The sequence below is a fragment of the Onthophagus taurus genome, chromosome 6 (assembly GCF_036711975.1).
Source record: "Onthophagus taurus isolate NC chromosome 6, IU_Otau_3.0, whole genome shotgun sequence".
In the NCBI taxonomy this organism is placed as follows: Eukaryota; Metazoa; Arthropoda; class Insecta; order Coleoptera; family Scarabaeidae; genus Onthophagus; species Onthophagus taurus.
Window position 1 is genome coordinate 1,272,916 of NC_091971.1, and position 24,108 is coordinate 1,297,023.

Sequence of the window (24,108 nt, forward strand, 5' to 3'; positions counted from 1 at the left end):
CTGGATCCAATTGTTTTTGAAGTATCCGTGTACCTGGCGAGGGCTCCTCTTTTTAGTTGAGGCCCACCCTTCGTCCAATCATCCCTGCTTCTAAATATAACCTTATACGGCTGGTCGAAATTGTATTCTGTCGGTATAAGGTTCGTTTTAATTTCAATCAAGTGATTTAGACATAGTTCCTTGAGGATTTCGAGGTGTCGTCTGAGGTTACCCTGCATGAGCTTGAGTGAAGAGCCTGTTTTCAGAGATAGGGCACTTAAAGTTGCCTCCTTTTGTATATATAAATGAAGTGGTGTGAAAAGGAGTATTTCGATTTTGTTTGGATTGATGCCGAGTCCATTGCTTCTACACCAAGTGCTGGTTAGTACTACGGCTTTCTGAATCATGAATCCATTTTGAAGAGGTGAGAGCACTCCCCCTTAGGGATATCCTCTTAACGAATAGTCAACGACTCGCCTCCCAGACTGGCTATGATCTACGATAAGTTATAGGGCAGGTACATTACCAAGATGACCTTTTGTGGCTAATAAACAATTAAACGGAGCTATGCATAAAAAAATGGCAAACTCGCGCAAACCCAAACGATCTTAAAGAAGATCCTAAATCCTATTGGATGCCGGATTAACGGAAGTCTACTGTATATAACTATTAATAATTATTTAAAAAATATCTATGTATAAGAATGTGTGACAAAAATGAAATGATATACATTTAAATGTTAATAATTTTATTTTTTAACTATATAATTTCGTTGGTATTTAAAATCTAGAAACAAGTTATAATAATACTTATTGGAATCAGACAATAATTAATAATAAATCAATATACATTCCTTAAATGAATTACTTCTTAAACCCAATCCAAACAAAATTATTTTATACAATCAGTCAAATTTCAACAATACAATTAAATCCATTGTTGAAATTCAAGTATTTAAAACAAAAACTTAATAAATGATAAGTTAATTTAAAAAATATTGCTAAAATCGATTTCTCCATCAATTCCATACAAAAAATCGTACAAATTCGACGAAATCTCGCCATCGTCTTCATCTAATTTCAATTTTTTTCCTTCCCGTTTCGAGTTATCTCCGTCTAAATCATCGTCGTCGTTTAAATTGGTGATTTTTTCGCGGACGTCTTTCATAACGCAAGCTTCTAATTTTTTGTATTTGTAACATTTGAAGAAAAGCATTGGTTTGCTGAGTTCTCTTGAAAGTGGTGAGGCGGTGTTTTTGGGTTCAGGAATGCATTGCTATAAGATAAATTATTAGATTACTTAAATTTCAAAAAATTAAAATGTCTTACCGAAAATTGTTGACAATAAGTTATTCCATCATGAATATCTTGCCTTAATTCTTTAGGAACTGGTAAATTTTCGATCCGTTTAATGATTTTGTCGTAATTCGGTTCAAGATTTTCATCCAAATAACCCAATTCTTGCATTACACATGTTACGTTGCTTACTTTTGGGTTCATTTTTGATGAAAGCGTTTCTAATTGACTTTTAAAATCAATGTGTCTCTACAAAAAAAATCAAAATTACTATTTAATATAAATTTAAATTAATTTGTTATCTTACCGACATTCTGGTAGTGTCAAGATAAGGATTATAAGGATAATTAAAAGGTGCTGCTGGATAAGCTGTGGGAAATGGTTGATAATTTCCCGCGTAAAACATTTGAGCTGGGTTTGCAAAAGCTTGGTAATAAGAAGCTTGCGATCCAGGATATGGTCTAAACGCTGGTTGTGGAAAAGAATTCTAAAAAAAACAAATTTGAAATTAAATTGTTTTTAATCTAATAAAACTTACTGGTCTAAAAGCTAAAATAGCTTGATGAAGTCGTTCAGTTGGAAAACTTTGTTGATTCGCAAACATGGCATTTTGCATGGCATTTTCAGAATTTTCATTTACTTTATGATTAATTTGATTTTTCGTCCCACTCGTTGGTTTTATAGTTGAAGAAGAATCTAAGGGTGATGTTTTAATCGGTGGCGAAGCTGCGCATTTCGCACACGCAGCTTTTAATTCTTTTCGGATATCTTTAACTACTTCTTGTCCAAAACAACTTTCAAAAATCTATTCAAAAAAATTTAATTAATCATAAAATTTAGTATAAAATAATTTTTTTACCTTAATCAAAGCGTATTTCTTTAAAAATCGATCTTCACTACTTAAACTTTGGGTTATTCCCACGATTAAAAGTGTAAGTAAAATCGGTTTCCACATCTTTACGATTTCCTGTAAGGAATTAATTTGAATGATAACCAACTCATTGTTGGTGTCTAATTTATACCGGAGACGAAATTCGATTAATTTCATTCATGAAATGGGTTGTTTATAAATATTTATATTATTTTTTTTTAGTAAGTTTAAATATCCGGAGTGAAATTAAACAATAAATGTTTTAATTTCGTTTATGAATGGAGTTAGGTTTGTAGGTCAAATTAAAAAAAAATTGTTATAATAAATGAATTAACTAGTATATGTCTTTGTAAGGAATTAATGTGTAATTTTCGAATACATATTATACTTTGCGAATCTCTAATCGATTTTAATATTTTCTGTTAAAATTGTTGGTCCAATACAAACTTAAATGAATATGTAATACATATTTTATAGTGTCTGACAGCATCTTTTATGTATTTATATTATCAAAGATGTGTTCTGTTTAAAATCGATGTAAATGTTGTTATAGATTACAGGTCCATGTTATATTTGAAGAACTTTTCTTGTTTATTCCGCATATTTTGGATATAATCTATAATAATTGGCCTAAATCCACGTTGATATTCTCCCAGGATTCATTTAGAGTAAGGTTCAAGACTTTGTAGGTGGTATTTAGCTGTGTGATGCCTCTGTAGCTGTTACAGTTTAATTTGTCTCCCTTATAGACGGGATGATATCTACCTAGAGTGTGTTCATTTCTACAATTTCCTGAATTAATTGGACCGCGTTATCCATCACTTGACTAAGCGATAAATGAATAATGTTGAGAAAATGGGGTTAAAAAAACAGTTAAAAATAAAAAGAATGTGCGGAAAAGTGACTAACACTAGATTAACTTCAATTACATGATAACTAACATCAGGTTTAAAATGTCAACCTCAATTTTGACATATTTGTAATCTTCATTAAAAATCCTTTAAAATGAGTACAAACACGACATATTTATCTTCAATATTAATGAAATTATGATCAACTTCCGGTTAAGAATGTCAACGTCAATTTTGACATATTTGTAATCGTCGTGAAAAATCCTTTAAAATGAGTCCAAACATGATACGTTTAATTCCAATATTACTCGAGATATACGCAACTTCCCATTTGAAATGTCAATGTCATTTTGACATATTCTTAATTTTTATAAAATGTCTTAATATTTGTCACAAAAATAAAAATATAATAAAAAAAATAAATAATTAAGGTTGGTATTAATATTTAAAAATTAAATTACCATCTTCATTGTTGCTAACTTCAAGTTTAAAATGTCAACGTCAATTTTGACATATTTGTAATCGTCGTGAAAAATCCTTTAAAATGAGTCCAAACATGATACGTTTAATTCCAATATTACTCGAGATATAAGCAACTTCCGGTTTGAAATGTCAATGTCATTTTGACATATTCTTAATTTTTATAAAATGTCTTAATATTTGTCACAAAAATAAAAATATAATAAAAAAAATAAATAATTAAGGTTGGTATTAATATTTAAAAATTAAATTGCCATCTTCATTGTTGCTAACTTCAGGTTTAAAATGTCAACCTCAATTTTGACATATTTGTAATCTTCATTAAAAATCCTTTAAAATGAGTACAAACACGACATATTTATCTTCAATATTAATGAAATTATGGTCAACTTCCGGTTAAGAATGTCAACGTCAATTTTGACATATTTGTAATCGTTGTGAAAAATCCTTTAAAATGAATCCAAACATGATACGTTTAATTCCAATATTACTCGAGATATACGCAACTTCCGGTTTGAAATGTCAATGTCATTTTGACATATTCTTAATTTTTATAAAATGTCTTAATATTTGTCACAAAAATAAGAATATAATAAAAAAAATAAATAATTAAGGTTGGTATTAATATTTAAAAATTAAATTGCCATCTTCATTGTTGCTAACTTCAGGTTTAAAATGTCAACCTCAATTTTGACATATTTGTAATCATCATTAAAAATCCTTTAAAATGAGTACAAACACGACATATTTATCTTCAATATTAATGAAATTATGGTCAACTTCCGGTTAAGAATGTCAACGTCAATTTTGACATATTTGTAATCGTCGTGAAAAATCCTTTAAAATGAGTCCAAACATGATACGTTTAATTCCAATATTACTCGAGATATAAGCAACTTCCGGTTTGAAATGTCAATGTCATTTTGACATATTCTTAATTTTTATAAAATGTCTTAATATTTGTCACAAAAATAAAAATATAATAAAAAAAAAATAATTAAGGTTGGTATTAATATTTAAAAATTAAATTGCCATCTTCATTGTTGCTAACTTCAGGTTTAAAATGTCAACCTCAATTTTGACATATTTGTAATCTTCATTAAAAATCCTTTAAAATGAGTACAAACACGACATATTTATCTTCAATATTAATGAAATTATGGTCAACTTCCAGTTAAGAATGTCAACGTCAATTTTGACATATTTGTAATCGTCGTGAAAAATCCTTTAAAATGAGTCCAAACATGATACGTTTAATTCCAATATTACTCGGGATATAAGCAACTTCCGGTTTGAAATGTCAATGTCATTTTGACATATTCTTAATTTTTATAAAATGTCTTAATATTTATCACAAAAATAAAAATATAATAAGAAATAAATAATTAAGGTTGGTATTAATATTTAAAAATTAAATTGCCATCTTCATTGTTGCTAACTTCAGGTTTAAAATGTCAACCTCAATTTTGACATATTTGTAATCTTCATTAAAAATCCTTTAAAATGAGTACAAACACGACATATTTATCTTCAATATTAATGAAATTATGCTCAACTTCCGGTTAAGAATGTCAACGTCAATTTTGACATATTTGTAATCGTCGTGAAAAATCCTTTAAAATGAGTCCAAACATGATACGTTTAATTTCAATATTACTCGAGATATAACATTTGAAATGTCAATGTCATTTTGACATTCTTAATTTTTATAAAATGTCTTAATATTTATCGCAAAAATAAAAATATAATAAAAAAAATAAATAATTAAGGTTGGTATTAATATTTAAAAATTAAATTGCCATCTTCATTGTTGCTAACTTCAGGTTTAAAATGTCAACCTCAATTTTGACATATTTGTAATCTTCATTAAAAATCCTTTAAAATGAGTACAAACACGACATATTTATCTTCAATATTAATGAAATTATGGTCAACTTCCGGTTAAGAATGTCAACGTCAATTTTGACATATTTGTAATCGTCGTGAAAAATCCTTTAAAATGAGTCCAAACATGATACGTTTAATTCCAATATTACTCGAGATATACGCAACTTCCGGTTTGAAATGTCAATGTCATTTTGACATATTCTTAATTTTTTTAAAATGTCTTAATATTTGTCACAAAAATAAAAATATAATAAAAAAAATAAATAATTAAGGTTGGTATTAATATTTAAAAATTAATTGCCATCTTCATTGTTGCTAACTTCGGGTTTAAAGTTTTTTTATTCTAACTTTTTTGTTTTTTGAGATAAGTGCGTCATCTTTGGACTCATTTTAAAGGTTTTTTAATAAAGATGATAAATATGTCAAAATTGACGTTGACGTTTCAAACCGGAAGTGATTGTATTTCCATTAATATTAAAGTTGAATACGTCGAGTTTGGACTCATTTTAAAGGATTTTTTATGAAGTTGACAAATATGTCAAAATTAAAAGTTGAAGATTCGATGTCCTTCATATTCAATCTTGCGTTTCGTTGTAGGCAGCTTCTTCTTGCAATAAGCTAAGATACAATTTATCATATCTGCAATAACAAGTCGATTTGAAGAATGTAAGACCTTTAGAGAAGCATGGTTGCAATATTAGCAAAGGAAACAAAGATACTAGTGATGCAGCTACATGTAGCTGTTTTAGATTTGATATTTTATAGTAACTTTTCTTATTCGTTGCTATCATATACCCACACAACTTAGAATTAATTCAATCGAATTATAGAAATTAAGATCCAATTAAGATAAACGTGGAGATTAAGAATGATTTTCGTTGTAATTTCGTCATTAATTTTAACAATTTTTTAATTTAATTCCAATTTAACCTATAAATACAATTTAAACATCCGTACTGAAAGTAAACAAGAACTTACATTGAACTCGATTCATTCAATTATTGCGTTTATGAATGAAATCGATTTTCTAGGTCAAACCTTGATACAATTTATACAAGATCAAACTTCAAATAGTACTCGTTGCATTTTAATTCTATTTTTAACTTTTTAAATAATGCAAATTTTTTTTTTAATTAAATAATTATTAAGTATAATAACATATTTATGGGAATTCTTGAAGAAACATTCTTGGGTCATGTGAGGTCGTCTTGTGTGTTGTTAACGGTTTTTGAATTCATCGAACTCGCATCTGAGTTCAAATTTAATTTTTCTAATTTTTAAATAAATATTTAAGAAACCAATTTATTTTATTATTTGCTTTAAAAAAATAACGATTTATGTTATTTTCAAATTTAATAAAAATAATTAAAATTTCTTTAAATTAAAAACTGTTAAAAATAAAAATATACTCACCTCATACAACTAATACAATTTAATAATTTATTTTTTTTGTTATTGTTGTTTAACAAACTTTTTTTAACGTAGACAAGAGTTACTGATACAGCTTCTTCACGTCCTCGCCGGTTTTATACGATCTCTCCTTCTTCTTCGTTGGTTTCTTCCATGAGATGCATAACGAAACGAAACGAAACTTAACGGGGCGCCAATATCTCGACTAATTACCCACACTTCTCTTTTTCTCCGGCTACCTTCTTACTTCTTCTTTTCTTAAAACTGTTTTAAACGAATTTAACGCGGCACGCATCATCAAAGAACGGTTATATCGCGACGGTTTCACATTTTAAAACCGTTAACTCGTCTGTTAAAATATTTAACCAGAACAGAACCTCGTTATTATTCTCCTATATCGTTTCTTTGTTATTTATTTATATCGAGTTTTAGATTCTCGGCCCCTTTTTTTTTAATTTTCACTTTAATGTAACCGTTTTGTAAATTTACATTAAAATTGGTTCTATATTTTTACTGATAATTTAAATTTTTACATTAAATAAAAGTTATATAGAAAAATGTTATTCTTGAGTATTTTCAGTTGTTTCTTGATTATTTGTTTGGTCTTGATTTTCATTTGATTTATTCGTATTTTCTTCAGCAACTGGTTCAGTTGTTGCTTCAGCTTCTACGGCAGCTTCGGTTATAATGTTTTCAACAGCTTGTTGAACGATTTGTTTGTCGACTATTTGAAGTGGTTTATCATGGGTAGTGTGAACTACAGGGCTAAAAGAGACTTTAGTGGACATCTGTGAATGATCTTGATCTTTTTCGTCATCGTAATATATCTTATTTAAAATATCTGATACTATTATATCTTCCATTTGATGAGCGTGAATTATGCTTTGGACTTTATCTTCATCTCCACCTTGACCGTGCCATCCACCATCAGTTATTTCAGAAATACTACTTAGCAATGTACCTGAAGGCTAAATATAAAAATTATAATTAAATTTAAAAATTATTTAAAGAAATTTCTTACTGGCGCTGTTAATTGTTCAAAATCAACATCAATATTTTTTAAGCTATCAGAAACTGATTCATCTGTAGTTTCTATGCTGTCAATATCTTCAAATGATGAAGAATTCATCGATGACATATGTTTTCCAAAGACACCAACAGCACTATCCATCTCATAAATATGATCTCCCCTATTTTTAATATATTCATTAATTTCTTCCTGAATATCAACTTTAGATCTTGAGAAAAATTGCGCGATTACGTCATGGATGTTATTGCGTGGACATCGTTGGAGAACATATCGAGTTATTAAAGCAACACAGGCTCTTACCTAATTTCAAAGTAACGTTAAAAAATGTATTAGATAAATTAATTGAATAATAAATACTTCGGGATGTCCAGCTAAATACTGTTCATCTTCTCGAACTGTTTTTATCCTAAGATCGTTTAATTTAATTTGTTGACTTTTCGTTAAATCTTCCATTGTGTAATACAACATCCCTCTTGGAGTATCGCAAGAATGAAAATTTAATGGATCGATTTTTTGAGTTGTGTCGTCAGCCATAATTAATGTTTTAAATGAATCGAAATCACAGACTTTACGTATATGAATATGAATAAAATAATAGTTTTCAAAATTGCAATATACAAAATTGACAGTTTAATATGTCAATAATTATTTATTGATTTTAAATTTGTTACTATACTCTGTTTTTAAACCAGGAGGAGTATTTTAAATTTGTCACCAGATTGACCTTGCACGTGATTGGTTGAATGCGAGGAAGGTTCACACACAGGCAATTTTGAATTTGAAGTTAGGTAATTGATAATTCAACAGTTTCGTGTCATTATTGTATATTTTGTGTTCTTAAACCCTTTTTTATTATATTTTGAAATAAATACACTCATAACTTCAATGTTAATTTGTATGTATAGTGTTGACGATAACAAACGAAAATAAATACAATAATAAGTAAATAAATAAATAATAATTATTAATTTAAATTTACCGCCAAAATATCTAGTGATATTTTCTGGTGATTTTTTCCAGTGTAAATCTGACTTTCGCGTTTACTCCTCCTGGTTTAAAAACAGAGTATAGTTCTAGTGCAAGTGTTACATTACATTACATTACATAGAATACATATCGGGTAGGCGGACCAACCAACCTTGCACCACGACCAGTAGGCGAAGTCTCTCTTCAGCCCACAGTCCAATCCTATATTTGGCCATCGCAAATGATACACCAACTGCTGGTTCCGGTCCCACAAACGCTTCAGCGCTGCCATCTCGTGCTAGCTTATCTGCCGCTTCATTGCCAGCAACCCCAGAGTGACCCGGGACCCAGATCAGAGAGACTCTGTTATCACAACTCAGTGTGTTTAATGTTCTCTTACAATCATTAACCAGAGCCGACACCGTTTTCACGGCTTGCAGCGCCTGGAGAGCGGCTTGACTGTCTGAGAAAATTCGTACTGTCATGTTCTTCACCCCTCTTTCAAGAAGGATTTTAGCACCCATGTCAATAGCAAATACTTCCGCCTGGAATACAGAACAGTACGTACCCAGGCTGTAGGCTTGCTTAATTCGAGGTGTCTGGCAGTATACTCCTGCTCCTACCCCTTCAGGCGTTTTTGATCCATCTGTGTACAAGCAAATGTCTGCCCGAACCAGAGAATTTTCATTTTCGATCCAGGACTGCCGCTCAGGCAGTACAATCTGGTATCGAGCGTTAATCACTGATAGTGATACCGCCAAATCTGACGGCATTGATAGCACAGTATCAGTGCTTATAATCTCTTCCGCAGCCCATTGGTAGGACATGTCGGAACAGTTTTGAGCATATTGCTTAAATCTGTAAATGGTTGTTCTAGCTCCACTTTCTCTATATGCAAATGCAGAGGAGATAGGCCAAGCAGAACCTCCATTGCAAGAGTTGGCGTTGTGCCTATCGCACCAGAGATTGCCAATCCAGCTACTCGTTGAATTCGTGAAAGTTTACTGATAACTGAAGTCTGTCGGACTTTCCTATACCAGGCTGCTGCTCCGTATGTGATCATAGGTCTAACCACAGTCACATAGAGCCAGTACAGTCTTTCAGGGGTAAGACCCCAATTTTTTCCACAAAGACTGCGACAAGTCCACAAGGATAGTCTAGCTTTGTGCAAAACTCCCTGCAAATGTCCATTCCATGACAGGGTTTTGTCTAGGATTACTCCTAGATATTTGACTTCCTTTCAGAAAGGAATTTCTTCACCTTGGATAGTTGGGCGGATTAGTCCATCCAACTTTCGCTTCCTGGTGAAAGGCACAACAATTGTCTTTTGCGGGTTTATTGAGAGGTTCTCTCCCTTACACCAAGCGCAAATGGTATCTAGGGTCACCTGGAGGACTTTAGATATCCTCGGTAAACAGGTTCCTTTGACCATAACGACAATGTCATCAGCATAAGCTTGTATTTCCACACCAACGGCTTCGACTATCGCAATCAGATCGTCAACTAGGAGGGACCAAAGCAGGGGAGATAACACCCCTCCCTGCGGGCAGCCACCTCCCGGCCTGAAGCGTATCGTATCACCGTGGAGTGAAGTAGAAACTATTCTATTATCTAGCATATTGCGGATCCAACCCGCTATAGTTGCTTCCACTCCCCTGTCAAGAGCAGCTCTTTCAAGAGATTGTGGTATTGCGTTGGTGAACGCTCCCTCTATATCCAGAAACGCACAAACCAAGATTTCTTTATCCTGCAGCGTCCTGGATACTCTACCAACTAAGTTGTGTAGAGCCAATTCTGCTGATTTTCCCGTTTGATAAGCATACTGGTGGCGACTCAGTGGACCAGATACCAATGGCACGGTACGGATATACTGTTCCAGAACTTTTTCAAGGGTTTTCAGCAGAAATGACGTTAGGCTGATGGGTCGAAAGGCATTAGAAGTAGGGACCGAACGGCCCGCTTTGGGTATGTAAGATACCCGTACCTTAGTCCATTCTGTCGGCACATATTTCCAGGCGACACTCGCTCTGAAAAGAGCGAGTGTCGCCTGGAAATAATGTGCAAGTGTTAGTTCTAGTTTTAATTGTTATTCAGCGCTAAGTTGTATATTTTTAAGTTTCGGGTTTAGCCCTCTGTCTTCAGACGCTGAATGTTAGGTAAGGTTAGTTTTGTTTACAAACATTAATTATACCATGAAGTATTCTTTGGAAATTAGTAATGGCAATTATAGCGTGAAGTTTTCTTTTGTAATGTCAATTATAGCGTGAAGGAATGTGAGGTAAGGTTAGTTTTGTTTACAAACATTAATTATACCATGAAGTATTCTTTGGCAATTAGTAATGGCAATTATAGCGTGAAGTTTTCTTTTGTAATGTCAATTATAGCGTGAAGGAATGTGAGGTAAGGTTAGTTTTGTTTACAAACATTAATTATACCATGAAGTTTTCTTTGGCAATTATACTCTGTTTTTAAACCAGGAGGAGTATTTTAAATTTGTCACCAGATTGACCTTGCACGTGATTGGTTGAATGCGAGGAAGGTTCACACATAGGCAATTTTGAATTTGAAGGTTAGGTTATTGACAATTCGACAGTTTCGTGTCATTATTGTAAATTTTGTGTTCTTAAACCCTTCTTTATTATACAGGGTGTTTCAAAACAACGTTTAAATATTTATAGGGGTAGTACTACAGTCGAAAAGTATTAATCAACATAGGTTCGAAAATCAACCGTTTTCGAGATACAGGATGTTCAATTTATTTGGAACTACGTTTTTTCTTTTAAACTATAACTATTACAGATTTGATACTTGGCAAATCGATACAGTATGAAACTGTCTCTTTTTGAGAATAGTATGATGCTTCCATTGCTTCCGGTTGGACCGGAAGTGAAAATAAATACCACTATTTTTCAGAAAATTAAAAAATTTCATTTAACGTTTAGTTAGATAGCTTAATTCTAAACAACATTAATTCGAAAAAAAATGTGTACTCCTTAAGGTTTCCGAGAAAGACAACATTTTTTAAAATAAATTATTAGAAAAATTGGATTGACACAATGTAATACTAATTCTTTCGGTTTTTATAAGTTTCACAAATCGATGCAATATGAAACTGTCTCTTTTTGAGAGTAGTATGATGTTTCCATTGCTTCCAGTTGGTATAAGTTATTCCATTACAAAATGTTATGCCAAGTGTACCGCCATTAGTTACCAAAATTTGGCCATTACAAGGAGTAGGCTTTGCCTTACGTACAATCTGCTAAGATACATTAATTTGACGTTTTGTTCAAATTGCGAAATAACCAAACTCCAGTAATTTGATTTTCAAATGCTTTTTCAATTGATTCAAATGCTGAAATGATGGAGCACGATGATGGAGCTCCCCCGCACTTTACGCGTATTGTTAGACAACATTTGAATGAAAGGTTTCCTGGGACATGGATAGGACGAGGAGGCCCCATTGCATGGCCTGCATGTTCGCCGGATTTGAACCCGCTAGACTTTTGTTTATGGGGCTACTTAAAAAGCTTAGTGTGTGCGACACCTGTAAACGATGTTGAAGACTTGCGGCAACGAATAGAACAGGGTTGCCAGGCAATTCGTGAAAACTACGGGTTATTTGAAAGAGTTCGGGCTTCCTTTGAACGTAGAATGAGAAACTGTAGCGATGTTGCAGGTCGACATTTTGAACATCTTCAGTAAAAAGCTTCGTTTTGATTAGTATTAGTATTACGTTGTGTCAATTCAATAAAATGTTTTTTTTTCTTGGAAACCGTTGTTTAAAATTAAGCTATCTAACCAATAGTTAAATAAAATTTTTGAATTTTCTGAAAAATAGTGGTATTTATATTCACTTCCGGTCTAACCGGAAGCAATGGAAACATCATACTACTCTCAAAAAGAGACAGTTTCATACTTTATCGATTAGCCAAATATCGAATCTGTAGTAGTTATAGTTTAAAAGAAAAAACCTAGAGTCCCAAAAAATTTGAACATCCTGTATCTCGAAAACGGTTGATTTTGCGACCCATGTTGATTAACACTTTTCGACTTGTTTTCGACTGTAGTACTACCCCTATAAATATTTAAACGTTGTTTTAAAACACCCTGTATTTTGAAACAAATACACTCATAACTTCAATGTTAATTTGTATGTTTAGTGTTGACGATAACAAACGAAAATAAATACAATAATAAGTAAATAAATAAATAATAATAATTATTAATTTAAATTTACCGCCAAAATATCTAGTGATATTTTCTGGTGATTTTTTCCAGTGTAAATCTGACTTTCGCGTTTACTCCTCCTGGTTTAAAAACAGAGTATATAATTTTATGACACAAATTATTGACTTTTTGATATACACAATTATTGGGTTCTAGAGATTGGGTTCGGTTGTAATTGCCATAAAGAAACATAAAATTCCCTTTATCTCGAAAAGTTATATTATATTGAACAGTTATGACACTACTACAGGTCAATATTTGTATTTTTGTATTTAAATCTTATAAAACTAAACAGAACTCTTACATTAAAAATTTTATAACAGAAATTTAGCTCATAGTAAAACTAAATAGTATCAATATCAAATCAGTTTTATAATAACATATTCATACTAATAATTATGGCAATACTATATTCAACATTCTTCTTTTTCATATTAAACCTAATGAAATTAAATAGAACTCCAAACATTAATTAAATTAAAAATGTAATGACAATAATTTTGGTCCAGGTAAAATCTTTTCTAACTCCAAGGAATCATGTTTATGTTCCAAGTCTACTAATTCGCGTTTGCATAAGACTAAAAAGAAAAAAAATATTATTAGGTGATCATGAATAATAAGAAATGTAATTTAAATTAATTGACAAACCCGTTAGATGAATAAAAGTAACACCTATGTTACGTCTGTTAATCGGAATTGGGCAAAGATCATCAATGGTTAAAATTGATTCTTCAAAATTCCAATTTTTTACAATTTCAACAATCCTATTTTGTTGAGATTGAACTCTACTGCTAACATCTTCATCTTCTGCTTCATCTCTTGGTAAATGAATTGCAGAAATTTCAACTTCTTCTTCAATTATAGGCTGTTCTCTTGGAGTAAATGCAGGTCGTGCCGGAACGATTGGTGTCGAATGAACTGGATGAGCACCAGCTTTATCCAAATATTGTAACGCAACGGGTTGAATTAAAGATTCTTGAGGAGTTCTTGGAGGTAAAGAAGGAGTACCTACTTGAGGAGATACTGTTGATGATCCTCTATGTTGTTCAAGTTGAGTTGATAGTTGACCACTAGCGACACTAAAATAATAATTATAATAATTTTTAAATAAATAATTAATTCTTAATTAATACTTAGAATCAACTGCTCGCATATCTTCTTGTATTACTGAAGGACTTTGTCTTTTTGCTATAGGACGAATTTTATATACTTCCAATATATCATTACAACATTCATACAAATCGAAATCTTTACCCACATTTAAGGGTGGATTCAATTTAAAAAAGCTTGAAGCATAAATTATTTCATTAACCCATTGTTTATTTTTTGGAACCAATTTCTTTTCAACTACGTCAAGTAAATATTTTTTTTTCCCTCTTTTTGAAACAACATCCTGAGGTGGAGTTTCAATTGGAACTTCCAGTTCTTCTTGAAGGTTAGCAACTGGTACAGAAGGTGCTTCCTCAAGTCTTTGTCGTTTACTTATTTCGATTTCATCAGACGTTGTTCGCTTTCTTTTCCCCGCATCAGCTTCTGAACTTTTTTCAGGAGGTGATAAAGGTTCTTGATGGGAAGTAGGGCTAAAATATGCGAAAGGTTGGGATTGGATATTAAAGTAAAAAACAACTGTGTATAATAAAAGGAAAATGGTACCCTGTAAAATAATTAATTTATTATCTGTTCTCGCGTCTTTAAATAAAGAAATAATTAAATTTTATACTTACATAGCAGCTTCGATATCAGCGATAGCTTTTTCAAAACCGCCGGGTTGTCGAAAATCAGTTGATGTTATTATTAATTGAGCTACCTTATCGATCTCATCACCAAAACCCTAGAATTAATCGTGAAAAAAATAAATTAAAGAAATTATTTTGATTTAAAGATAGGTTATTTTCACCATATTTTCAAGTTCCTCTGTATCTCTCGTTGGTACATCTTCTGGCATTGTAATTTGTTCAACTGATGCGACGTGAATGTTTTCAAGAGCAGCCAGTCCACCTTCAACGATTGCGTCATATTCAGGTATTACGACAGGTTGAATGTCACCATCGATTTCAGGTAAAAGCTCCGCAACAGCTTTTTTACCGGCTCGTTTTTTCTTATCTACAAAAAAGAAAGAAAGATAATGCAACAACTATAAAAGCAAAATTATCAACAACACAATTGGAGGTGGAGGTAGGGGTGGGGGGAGGTGTGGTAGAAGGCGACCGGAAATGGGGAGCACGTTCATCAGGACAGACTGGTCGGAAGAAGGGGTACCATTCTACAGGGGAAACCTAGACACTTGGCAACAGAAGATACAAGAGATCAATGGTTTGGAAGAACTTATCCAGGTAGTGCGGGAGGCAACACTGAAAAGGGAGTGTGTACGTAGGGGGTGTAGAGTAGGGAGGAACGACTGGTATGATGGCGAGTGCAAGAAGGCGAAGAGGGAGGCGAGAAGGAGGTTGAGGCAGTGGAGACGGGGGAAGATAGGGGTGGATAGATATAGGGAGGCCAGGAGAGGATACAGAGAATTATGCAGTAGAAAGAAAACAGAACTGAGGGAGAAGGAAGCGGCAGAGATTAGAGGGATAACAAGGGAAGGGGAGGTCTGGAGGTATCTGAAAAGGAGAAAGAAGGGTAGGGAGAGGATAACCAGCGAAATACATATGACAGAATGGAAGAGTTACTTTATGGGATTATTGGGAGGGGTTGAAACGAGGCTAACGGGTTTGGGAGGCTATGAGGAAGATAGGGGAGAGGAGATAGCAGAAGAGGAGATGGAAGCAGTGCTTAGGGGATTGAAGAAGGGAAAGGCGCCAGGGGAAGATGGCATCCAGAACGAGGCATGGTTGGAAGCATCAAGGGTGGTGAGAGTGAAGTTGTTGGAGGGGATGAATAGCGTATGGAGAGGGGGGGGGATTCCGGAGGGATGGAAAGTGGGGGTAATTTGTTCAGTATATAAAAAGGGTAATAAGGGAAGGGTAGAAAGCTACAGAGGAATTAACCTACTAGACTCGGCATACAAGGTATACACGAAGATACTGCTGGGAAGACTGGAGGAGGAGATGGAGTTGGGGGGAATTTTGCCGGATGGGCAGGCAGGCTTTCGGAAGGGAAGGGGAGCAATCGACAACGTGTACGTGTTGAAGCATCTGGCAGATAGAGAGCTGGATAAGAAGGGAGGGAAATTGTACGCCCTGTTTATAGATTTGAAGGCGGCTTTTGATAAGTTGGATAGGGGAAAGTTGTGGGAGGAGATGGGGAGGAGGGGGATCACGGAACACCTATTGCGAGAGTAAAGGAAATATACATGGAGACTATGGCTAGGATAAAAGTGGGAGATAAGCTGAGCGACGTGTTTTGGACGACAAAGGGACTCAGGCAGGGATGTCCGCTGAGCCCAAGTCTGTTTGCACTGTATACGGCGGACCTGGAGGATAGATTGGGGAAGGGGCAAATGGGAGGGTTAGTGGTGGGAGGTAGAAAGGTGCATATGTTAGCATACGCGGATGACATCGTGGTCATGGCGAGAGAAGCGGCGGAGATGAAAGATATGATAAAGACATTGGAAAGATATTTTAGGGGGAAGGGGCTGGAAGTGAATGTGGGGAAGACAAGGATGATGAAGTTTTGTAAGGGGGGGAGAAAAAGAACAGAAAACTGGAGATGGGAAGGAAAAGAGATCGAGGAGGTTAGGGAGTATACTTACTTGGGGTATGTGTTCAGGGAGGACAACAGGGAGGGGTCGCATGTGATAGCTATGGCAAAAAAGGCGAATAAGGTGATGGGACAAGTATGGGGTTGGGGGAAGAGAGTCTTTGGAAGGAATGTGGTAGCGAGGAAGATTATGTTTGAAGGTCTGGTTAGCAGTGTGATGATGTATGGAGCAGAGGTATGGGGATGGAGAGAGCAGGCAATGCTGGAGGACGTGCAAGCTAGATACTGGAGATGGGTGCTTGGGGTGGCGAGAGAAACACCGGGGTATATAGTGAGGGAAGAGGTAAAGGTGGATAAAGTCAGAGTGGAGGGGGGCAGGAGAGCAGTGAAATATGAAGAAAGAATAGAAGGGAGGCCAAACTGCGGGATCTTGGGGGAGTGTTGGAGGGAAATTAGAGAGGGAAAGATCAAATATGGGAAAGGAGACAGAGACAACTATTGTAGACGAGCGGGCTACTCGGTAACTGAGATAAATAGTAGACGAAGGGTGGGTAGGGAGATGTGGAGGGAGTTGGTAGAAGGAGTTGGAAGAAGTTGGTAGCTAGGTTCCGTTGTGGAAACGAGGAGAGAGCGAACAGATCCTGGATGGCCGATGAGGAGAGGTGGTGTAGGCTATGCAGGGAGGAATGGAAACGTTGGAACATATGTTGAATGGGTGCAGTGAGTTGAGGGAGGAGGAGTTGGACCGAGGGCAGATCTTAGGAGAGGGGGGAGAGGGGAAACGATGGATGAGAATGGTTGTGGGGGTGAGGAGACAAAGGGATGGATGAGGGGAGGATTGGGCCGAGGAGCCGAGGGTATGGAAATGGAGGAAGAGGGTGGAGGGTGAAAATAATATACTAATGACATATATTATATTAGGATGTATTAAGGGGAAAATTGTAATTATCAAAAACAATAAATGCTTATTAATTATAAAAGCAAAATTAACAGAGTAACCAAGGAGAAGGCTGAATCCCCATTATGAAATGAGTACTCAAAGTCATTAGTGAGCACGACTTTGATGGATTTGTTCATCATGAGAGGGATGTCAAACTGAATAAGATCCAACAGTCGACAGTGAGTCATGGTTAGAAGAGTATAAAGTCAGGTATTCCAAACTCTAGCATACATGGTACCTCCTCGACCTATATGGGCTATCTCTAATTTTAAGCCCCTAAAATCGCCTACAGGGGATGGAATTCTGCTTATTTACTGCAAAAAAGCATAGAAGATCTACTCCCAGTAATAATATCCCTATATATAGGAAGTTACAGCTTTAGCTATGGAGGAAAGTAAAGGTGGTCTTCATACCTAAAAGTGCTAGGCGTTCAAACGCCGATCCCAAGGCATACAGACCAATTAGCCTAACGTCATTTCTCCTCAAAGGGATGGAAAAGGTAATTGATTAATAGCTTAGGAATGGAGTGCTTGTTACTAATCCTGTCACTAATACCTAGGGGTAATACTAGACAGTAAATTAAACTGGAACTCTTACATAGATAAGGTGAGGAAAAAGGCCAGAACTGGCTAGGTGCAAAGAGACAGCGAAAACGCCCTTCATTGGACCCCAACCCGGTTGGGAGGGCTTAAAGGTAGCCCTATGATAGAAAGAACTTCCAGGTCACGGACAAGCAAAGAGTATGATGAGATTTGATTCCTCAGCAAAGAGGATCTAAGGACGCTCTCAGGATTCTAGACCGACCATGCGCCCCTAAAATATCACCTCTTCCACATTAGACAAGCTGAGGATCAAACTTGTCAAGTTTGCAACAACGAGTCAGAACCGGCTGAACATACACTGTGTAATTGCGTCGCCTAAGACACAAAATTTCAAACTGTTTTGACATCTACCGACATAAAAGAGCAAGACTAAATTCATTAAGGATCTACATTTGCCTTAAACTTTTGGAGGACTAAAGTTACAATAGATAATAATAGTAAGGACCAGACCCAAAGGATGACAAGAGATAGAGAGATTCATCGACTTAAATAACATCAATAGAGAAGATGAAGCCTTCTGCACCTCCATTTGATAAAAACAACTTAGTTGACATCTTTTCATGTATTTGTTATCAAGTTGAGCACTACTTGTGATAGTGTTGTAGTTCTAGTTTTAGTTTAGTTAACAACTATTTTATTAAATTACCTTTTAAACCAGGTTTACTCTTTTCCATCAATCTAAAAATTATAGAATATAATAAATATAATTAAAAGTATTAATGTGCATTTACCCAGCTATTAATGGTCTTTGAATCTTGTCGAAAATCCTATTTATTGCATCTGAAACGATTAGAAACATAATTGAATAAGTATAAAAATTGATTTAATTAATTTTTTTTAATTACATTGATATAAATCGATTTTTCTGCTATGAATTCTAATGATTCCCAGCGTTAGGATCGCACTAAGTCTCAACGACATCCGCTCATTGACTTGAGATGACCCATTCGACAAATACTTTTGTAGGGAATCGCATAATCGTGCTACATTCGCCGATTTGACATGCCTATCTTCGAGTTTTAATAAAGCAGAAGTACGGGAAGATTTGGTTCCGAATATTCCGGCGACCCAAGCCATCCAAAACAAACCATCGGATTGGTAGCAAAGAAGTTGGACATCGAAAAACATCTAAAAAATAAGGAAATAAATTAAAACGTATTATTATGCAATAACTATTATTAAATAAATGTAAATTGTTAAATAAACTTAACCTAAAATTCGTATATGAACGAAATTATGTGATTTATTTATTCTAATTAGTGATATAGGATATTGTATTATTGACTCACCTTGTTTTGTATATAGAAACTATTAAAATATCTACAAATTCAGCACTTTTTCCTTATAAAACTAGCTAAAACAAGGCTAAACCCGAAAACGGTTCCAATACCAAATTTTTCGTTAAAACAATTGAATAACAATGATCGTTAGATTCATTTAAATTTAAATTTTTAAAGTTATGTAATCAATTTTAGAAATAACGAATAACCATATAAATACTTATAATACAATATAAACAAATACTACAAAAAATTGTTTAATAAATAATTCCAAAAATTTTGTTTATATGTGTTAAATACTAAACACAACCGTTAGATGGCACCTTTATGATTATTTTATCTTTAACTCAATTGAATTAATTAATGAATTAATTATTAATGAATATTAATTTGTGTAAAACTAATTTAAATGTACTAAATTGTATTAAATTTTTAAATAAATTTAATATTTACAAAGTTAAAATGTATTGATATGTGTATTTTTGGTTGCCTACGTCGAAGGTTTTAATTCGCTTATTCAAAACACCACAAATTAATGATTAAATAGGGAAACGAAACACTTGTCGGTTTTTTTCTTTACTTTGAAAAGGTTAAACCATATCAAAAATAATTTGATTGATTTCACCTTTGCGTTTTGTAGGTAATGTCCCAATAAAAAATTCATTCACGTCCAAAGTTATGACTTGCAAGAAATTATTCTTATTACTAATTTATTTATTTTCAAAATTAATTATGAATCTATTATTTATACATCTGCTGTTATTTCTATTCAATTTCATTGAAAACAAGATTTTTTCTTTCCTCGAAAGATTTTTTTGCTTGGATGAATTTTTGTTAGTTAAAATATGTATAAATGGACAAGCCTTTTAGTAACGCCAGGTGCTACGGTCAAGCCTTTTTTAGGTCAGTTTCTACCTACGTTTTTCTATGGCTCTTGCAAAAAAGATGACAGTTAAGTAAATCGGCCCTTTGGCAAAAAAAGGGTGAAACGTAAGAGGGATAGAAAATAGTTTCTTTTGTAAACAACTCTTTCCCATGGTCAATTTTAAAAAAGTTTCTCACGAAAGGAATATTCGAAAATGTTTTTTTTAATCCCTATCAAAAAATAATAAAAATTATCTCAGTTATTTCCGTCATTCTTATCAACAAACAAATTAATATCCCGAAAAACAACTTAAAAATGTTGTGTATTTAAAACAATGAATTTGTTTGATGTCGATTAGTACGTGACTTAAAAAAGGGAGATTCTTTTCTTATCGAATAATGGCATTTAAAATTTAAATAAACGCAATCGTATGTAAACTCGTTAAAAAAAATTAATCGATAAATAAATAAAAAATAAAATCGATTAATCTAGAGTTTAAGAGCAACCCGAAAAATGTAATCTTAAAAAGAAAGCTAATAGAAAAGTTTTCCAACCCCATCGATGGTCGTAAAACCTTCCCCGATTTTCCGCGAACGTAGCGAAAAGCTAACGATTTCGAGTCGTATCTAAAATAAGGGCGATAAATCGTCGAAAAAGTATAAAAGTATAAAAGCGAAACGTCGCTTGGTCATAAAAATATGATTTATTTGTTATTCCGTTTTTCCACACACACACATCTTTCGTTTCTCTCCCCAATGGGGATTTCAGGCAAAAAAGCGGGGTTTTCCCCCAAAAGGAACATAACTCAAAATAACCACTCATTCGAAATACAGGGTGATTCAAAAAATTGTTAAAAAAATTAACTAAAATCTAAATAAATCAAAAAACCTTTTCGTTTGGAAACTTCTAAGAACAGAATTTCTCTTTTTTTACAAAAAAAAATTTACAAAATAAATAGGAGTAATGATCTCTCTTTTTTTGTGTTTTTTGCATAACTCGAAGTCATCGTTATGGTTGATTTATTTTCCAAAGTGAAAGTGGTTCGTTTAAAAAAAGGAAGACCCTCCGGTCCTTTAAAAAAGATTTGCGCAATAGGTCTATTGTCAAAAAGATTCTTTTGCTAAAAAAAAAAAGAAAAAGTAAAACTGACCCAAAATTGGGAGCTCTTTTCCACCACGAGACGTCCGGAACGAAGATTTAGTACCCGGTAGAACCTCACTTTTCGTTTCTATTATTCTCATTTCTCTCTTAAAAAGCCGGTTAACGTCTCGATTTTAGGGTAGTTTGCGTGCAAAATTGTGCAATGAAAGAAAGTAACAGTTATTTTAAAGTTTTTTTTTTATTATTTCGAAACAAAAAGAAGTAAATTTTCTCGGTTATTTATAAAAGTAAAAGTTATAACCGGAAATGAACCAACAAGTTTGAAAATTTAATTAGAAAAACGTTCCGAGGATTTGCTCGAATGATTTTGTCGGCATTTTTTTTTTAACAAAAACTTTTCTGACATCTGATCTTTTTCGCTCCAGAAAAGATAAATCAAAAAGCGTAAGTGATGCCTTATTTTGCGCTTGGACATTCCTCGAAAAAGATGAACTTTACGAACCATAAAAATGGCTTAAGTTAAATTATGTGTTTAAAAAAATATCTATATTTTAAAAAATATAGTATCCAATTTAACATTGACCATCAATAATGCGACTGTCAACGTTGAAAATGAAAAAGTGGTGGGGTGGTTTTGCGATTCCGTTGCGAGATCCACCCCCGCAAAAATGACTCAGAGGGTCGCGATTGCTGAAAGAGGAAGGGTGAGAGATAGGGCGAGGGGTTGCGATATAAGCTTGCGATGCTGAGGGGCTCTAGTATATGGACCCTCCCCGTATTCCGCAGCCATTTTAGATTTTATTACGGCTCGATACTAAAAACATCTATCGAATACACCTCATACATTTATTTATATACAGGGTGATTTAAAAATAATCCAAAAATATGATTTATTTCATTGGTGATGAGAACTTTCATTTTTGAATGCAGGAACAATACGTGAGAGCTTCCAAAGTTTAGGAAACGAGCAACTGCTTAAGGATAGGTTAATTATTAAATGAAGCGGAACTGCAAAAACTGCACAGCAATCACGAATGAAAAATGGAGGAAGATCATTATCACCAGCAGTAAATTTATTAGATTACCTTTTTAAGAAATGAAGAACCTATTCGTCAGTGACATCAGCAATAAATACTGGAGGATACGTAAAGTGTACATCAACTGTGGAAGCAGAGACACCCGTATATACTCTAGAGAATTGATCTGCAAAAGCATTAACTATAATATTTTATCAGGATCAGCGTAGATTAGTGATGGAACGGATAGTGATTTTGGCCATTATGGTTGTAATTTCTGGTGCATATCTGAAGTGATATCCTACATTGCCACATTATTGCGGTATTTGAATAAAAATGAAATTAATAAGAAAGCTGATAAGATATGTCAACTTATTTGGATCCAAGATACAAAATGAACTTTTTTAACTAACGAACCAACTCTAAAGAGAGAACACTTTAATTAATAATAGGCGATATTTCCACAAGGATCCTTCAAGAAATTAATTTTATAACAAATTTTGTAATTATCGATGAAAATTACAACATCGAAAATTTTATCAAAACTTCAAATATTGTTTTCTCAAAAACTAAAAGTTATTTTTCAAAACGGGTTGGTTCATTGGAAAGAGAACACTTTTATTAACACTTTGAGAAATGTTCGTATTCATATTCCAAGAAATGGATTTTATACGAATTTTTAAAACTTAATCGGCGAAAATTGAAAAATTCGAAACAATTGTCGATCATTTTAAAAATTTATTTCTCAAGAACTGAAAGTGATTTTTGAAAACGGCTTGTTGCATTAAAAAGAGCACACTTTAATTCATAATTGGTGATATTTCCACAAGGATCCTTCAAGAAATTAATTTTATAGCGAATTTTGCAAATTATCGATGAAAATTGCAACATCGAAAATTTTATCAAAACTTCAAATATTGTTTTCTCAAAAACTAAAAGTTATTTTTCAAAACGGGTTAGTTCATTGGAAAGAGGACACTTTTATTAATTCTTTGGGAAATTTTCATATTCATATTCCAAGAACTGGATTTTATACGAATTTTTAAAACTTAATCGGCGAAAATTGAAAAATACGAAGAAAAAGTCGATCATTTCAAAAATTTATTTCTCAAGAACTGAAAGTGATTTTTGAAAACGGCATTTTGCATCAAAAAGAGGACACTTTAATTCATAATTGGTGATATTTCCACAAGGATCCTTCAAGGAATTAATTTTATAGCGAATTTTGCAAATTATCGATGAAAATTGCAACATCGAAAGTTTTATCAAAACTTCAAACATTGTTTTCTCAAAAACTAAATGTTATTTTTCAAAACGTGTTAGTTCATTGGAAAGAGGACGCTTTTTTTAACATTTTGAGAAATTTTTATATTCATATTCCAAGAAATGGATTTTATACGAATTTTTAAAACTTAATCGGCGAAAATTGAAAAATACGAAGAAAAAGTCGATCATTTCAAAAATTTATTTCTCAAGAACTGAAAGTGATTTTTGAAAACGGCTTGTTGCATTAAAAAGAGGACACTTTAATTCATAATTGGTGATATTTCCACAACGATCCTTCAAGGAATTAATTTTATAGCAAATTTTGTAATTATCGATGAAAATTACAACACCGAAACTGTTATCAAAACTTCAAACATTGTTTTCTCAAAAACTAAATGTT

The 24,108-nt window shown here is 33.3% G+C and overlaps 3 protein-coding genes across 3 annotated transcripts; all 3 read right to left on the reverse strand.

The window, feature by feature from the left end:
- Positions 1 to 878: 878 nt before the first annotated feature.
- LOC111424959 (uncharacterized) lies at positions 879 to 7,006 on the reverse strand. The gene is made up of 6 exons (XM_023058700.2): positions 6,777 to 7,006; positions 2,134 to 2,241; positions 1,813 to 2,079; positions 1,582 to 1,761; positions 1,308 to 1,523; positions 879 to 1,254 (listed from the first exon to the last, which is right to left on the reverse strand). The coding sequence occupies exons 2-6, from the start codon at positions 2,227 to 2,229 to the stop codon at positions 967 to 969; spliced, it is 1,047 nt and encodes a 348-aa protein (XP_022914468.2). The 5' UTR covers positions 2,230 to 2,241; positions 6,777 to 7,006; the 3' UTR covers positions 879 to 966.
- A 263-nt stretch (positions 7,007 to 7,269) lies between these two features.
- LOC111424967 (uncharacterized) lies at positions 7,270 to 8,450 on the reverse strand. Its single transcript, XM_023058706.2, has 3 exons — positions 8,161 to 8,450; positions 7,795 to 8,103; positions 7,270 to 7,741 (listed from the first exon to the last, which is right to left on the reverse strand). The coding sequence occupies exons 1-3, from the start codon at positions 8,335 to 8,337 to the stop codon at positions 7,334 to 7,336; spliced, it is 894 nt and encodes a 297-aa protein (XP_022914474.1). The 5' UTR covers positions 8,338 to 8,450; the 3' UTR covers positions 7,270 to 7,333.
- Positions 8,451 to 13,396: 4,946 nt separating this feature from the next.
- Positions 13,397 to 19,592, reverse strand: LOC111424965 (uncharacterized). Its single transcript, XM_023058704.2, has 9 exons — positions 19,470 to 19,592; positions 19,026 to 19,308; positions 18,912 to 18,960; positions 18,827 to 18,858; positions 14,894 to 15,099; positions 14,721 to 14,827; positions 14,130 to 14,576; positions 13,645 to 14,075; positions 13,397 to 13,574 (listed from the first exon to the last, which is right to left on the reverse strand). The coding sequence occupies exons 2-9, from the start codon at positions 19,306 to 19,308 to the stop codon at positions 13,474 to 13,476; spliced, it is 1,656 nt and encodes a 551-aa protein (XP_022914472.2). The 5' UTR covers positions 19,470 to 19,592; the 3' UTR covers positions 13,397 to 13,473.
- Between the last annotated feature and the right edge of the window lie 4,516 nt (positions 19,593 to 24,108).

Coding starts and splice junctions, on each gene's coding strand:
- LOC111424967 (XM_023058706.2), bottom strand. CDS start 8,337: ATGGCTGACGACACAACTCAAAAAATCGATCCATTAAATTTTCATTCT. Junction 8,104..8,160: donor ATTTAGCTGGACATCCCGAA/GTATTTATTATT, acceptor CTTTGAAATTAG/GTAAGAGCCTGTGTTGCTTT. Junction 7,742..7,794: donor TTGAACAATTAACAGCGCCA/GTAAGAAATTTC, acceptor TTTTATATTTAG/CCTTCAGGTACATTGCTAAG.
- LOC111424959 (XM_023058700.2), bottom strand. CDS start 2,229: ATGTGGAAACCGATTTTACTTACACTTTTAATCGTGGGAATAACCCAA. Junction 1,762..1,812: donor CTATTTTAGCTTTTAGACCA/GTAAGTTTTATT, acceptor TGTTTTTTTTAG/AATTCTTTTCCACAACCAGC. Junction 1,524..1,581: donor TTGACACTACCAGAATGTCG/GTAAGATAACAA, acceptor TTTTTTTTGTAG/AGACACATTGATTTTAAAAG.
- LOC111424965 (XM_023058704.2), bottom strand. CDS start 19,308: ATGTTTTTCGATGTCCAACTTCTTTGCTACCAATCCGATGGTTTGTTT. Junction 18,859..18,911: donor CAAAGACCATTAATAGCTGG/GTAAATGCACAT, acceptor TATAATTTTTAG/ATTGATGGAAAAGAGTAAAC. Junction 13,575..13,644: donor TACTTTTATTCATCTAACGG/GTTTGTCAATTA, acceptor TTTTCTTTTTAG/TCTTATGCAAACGCGAATTA.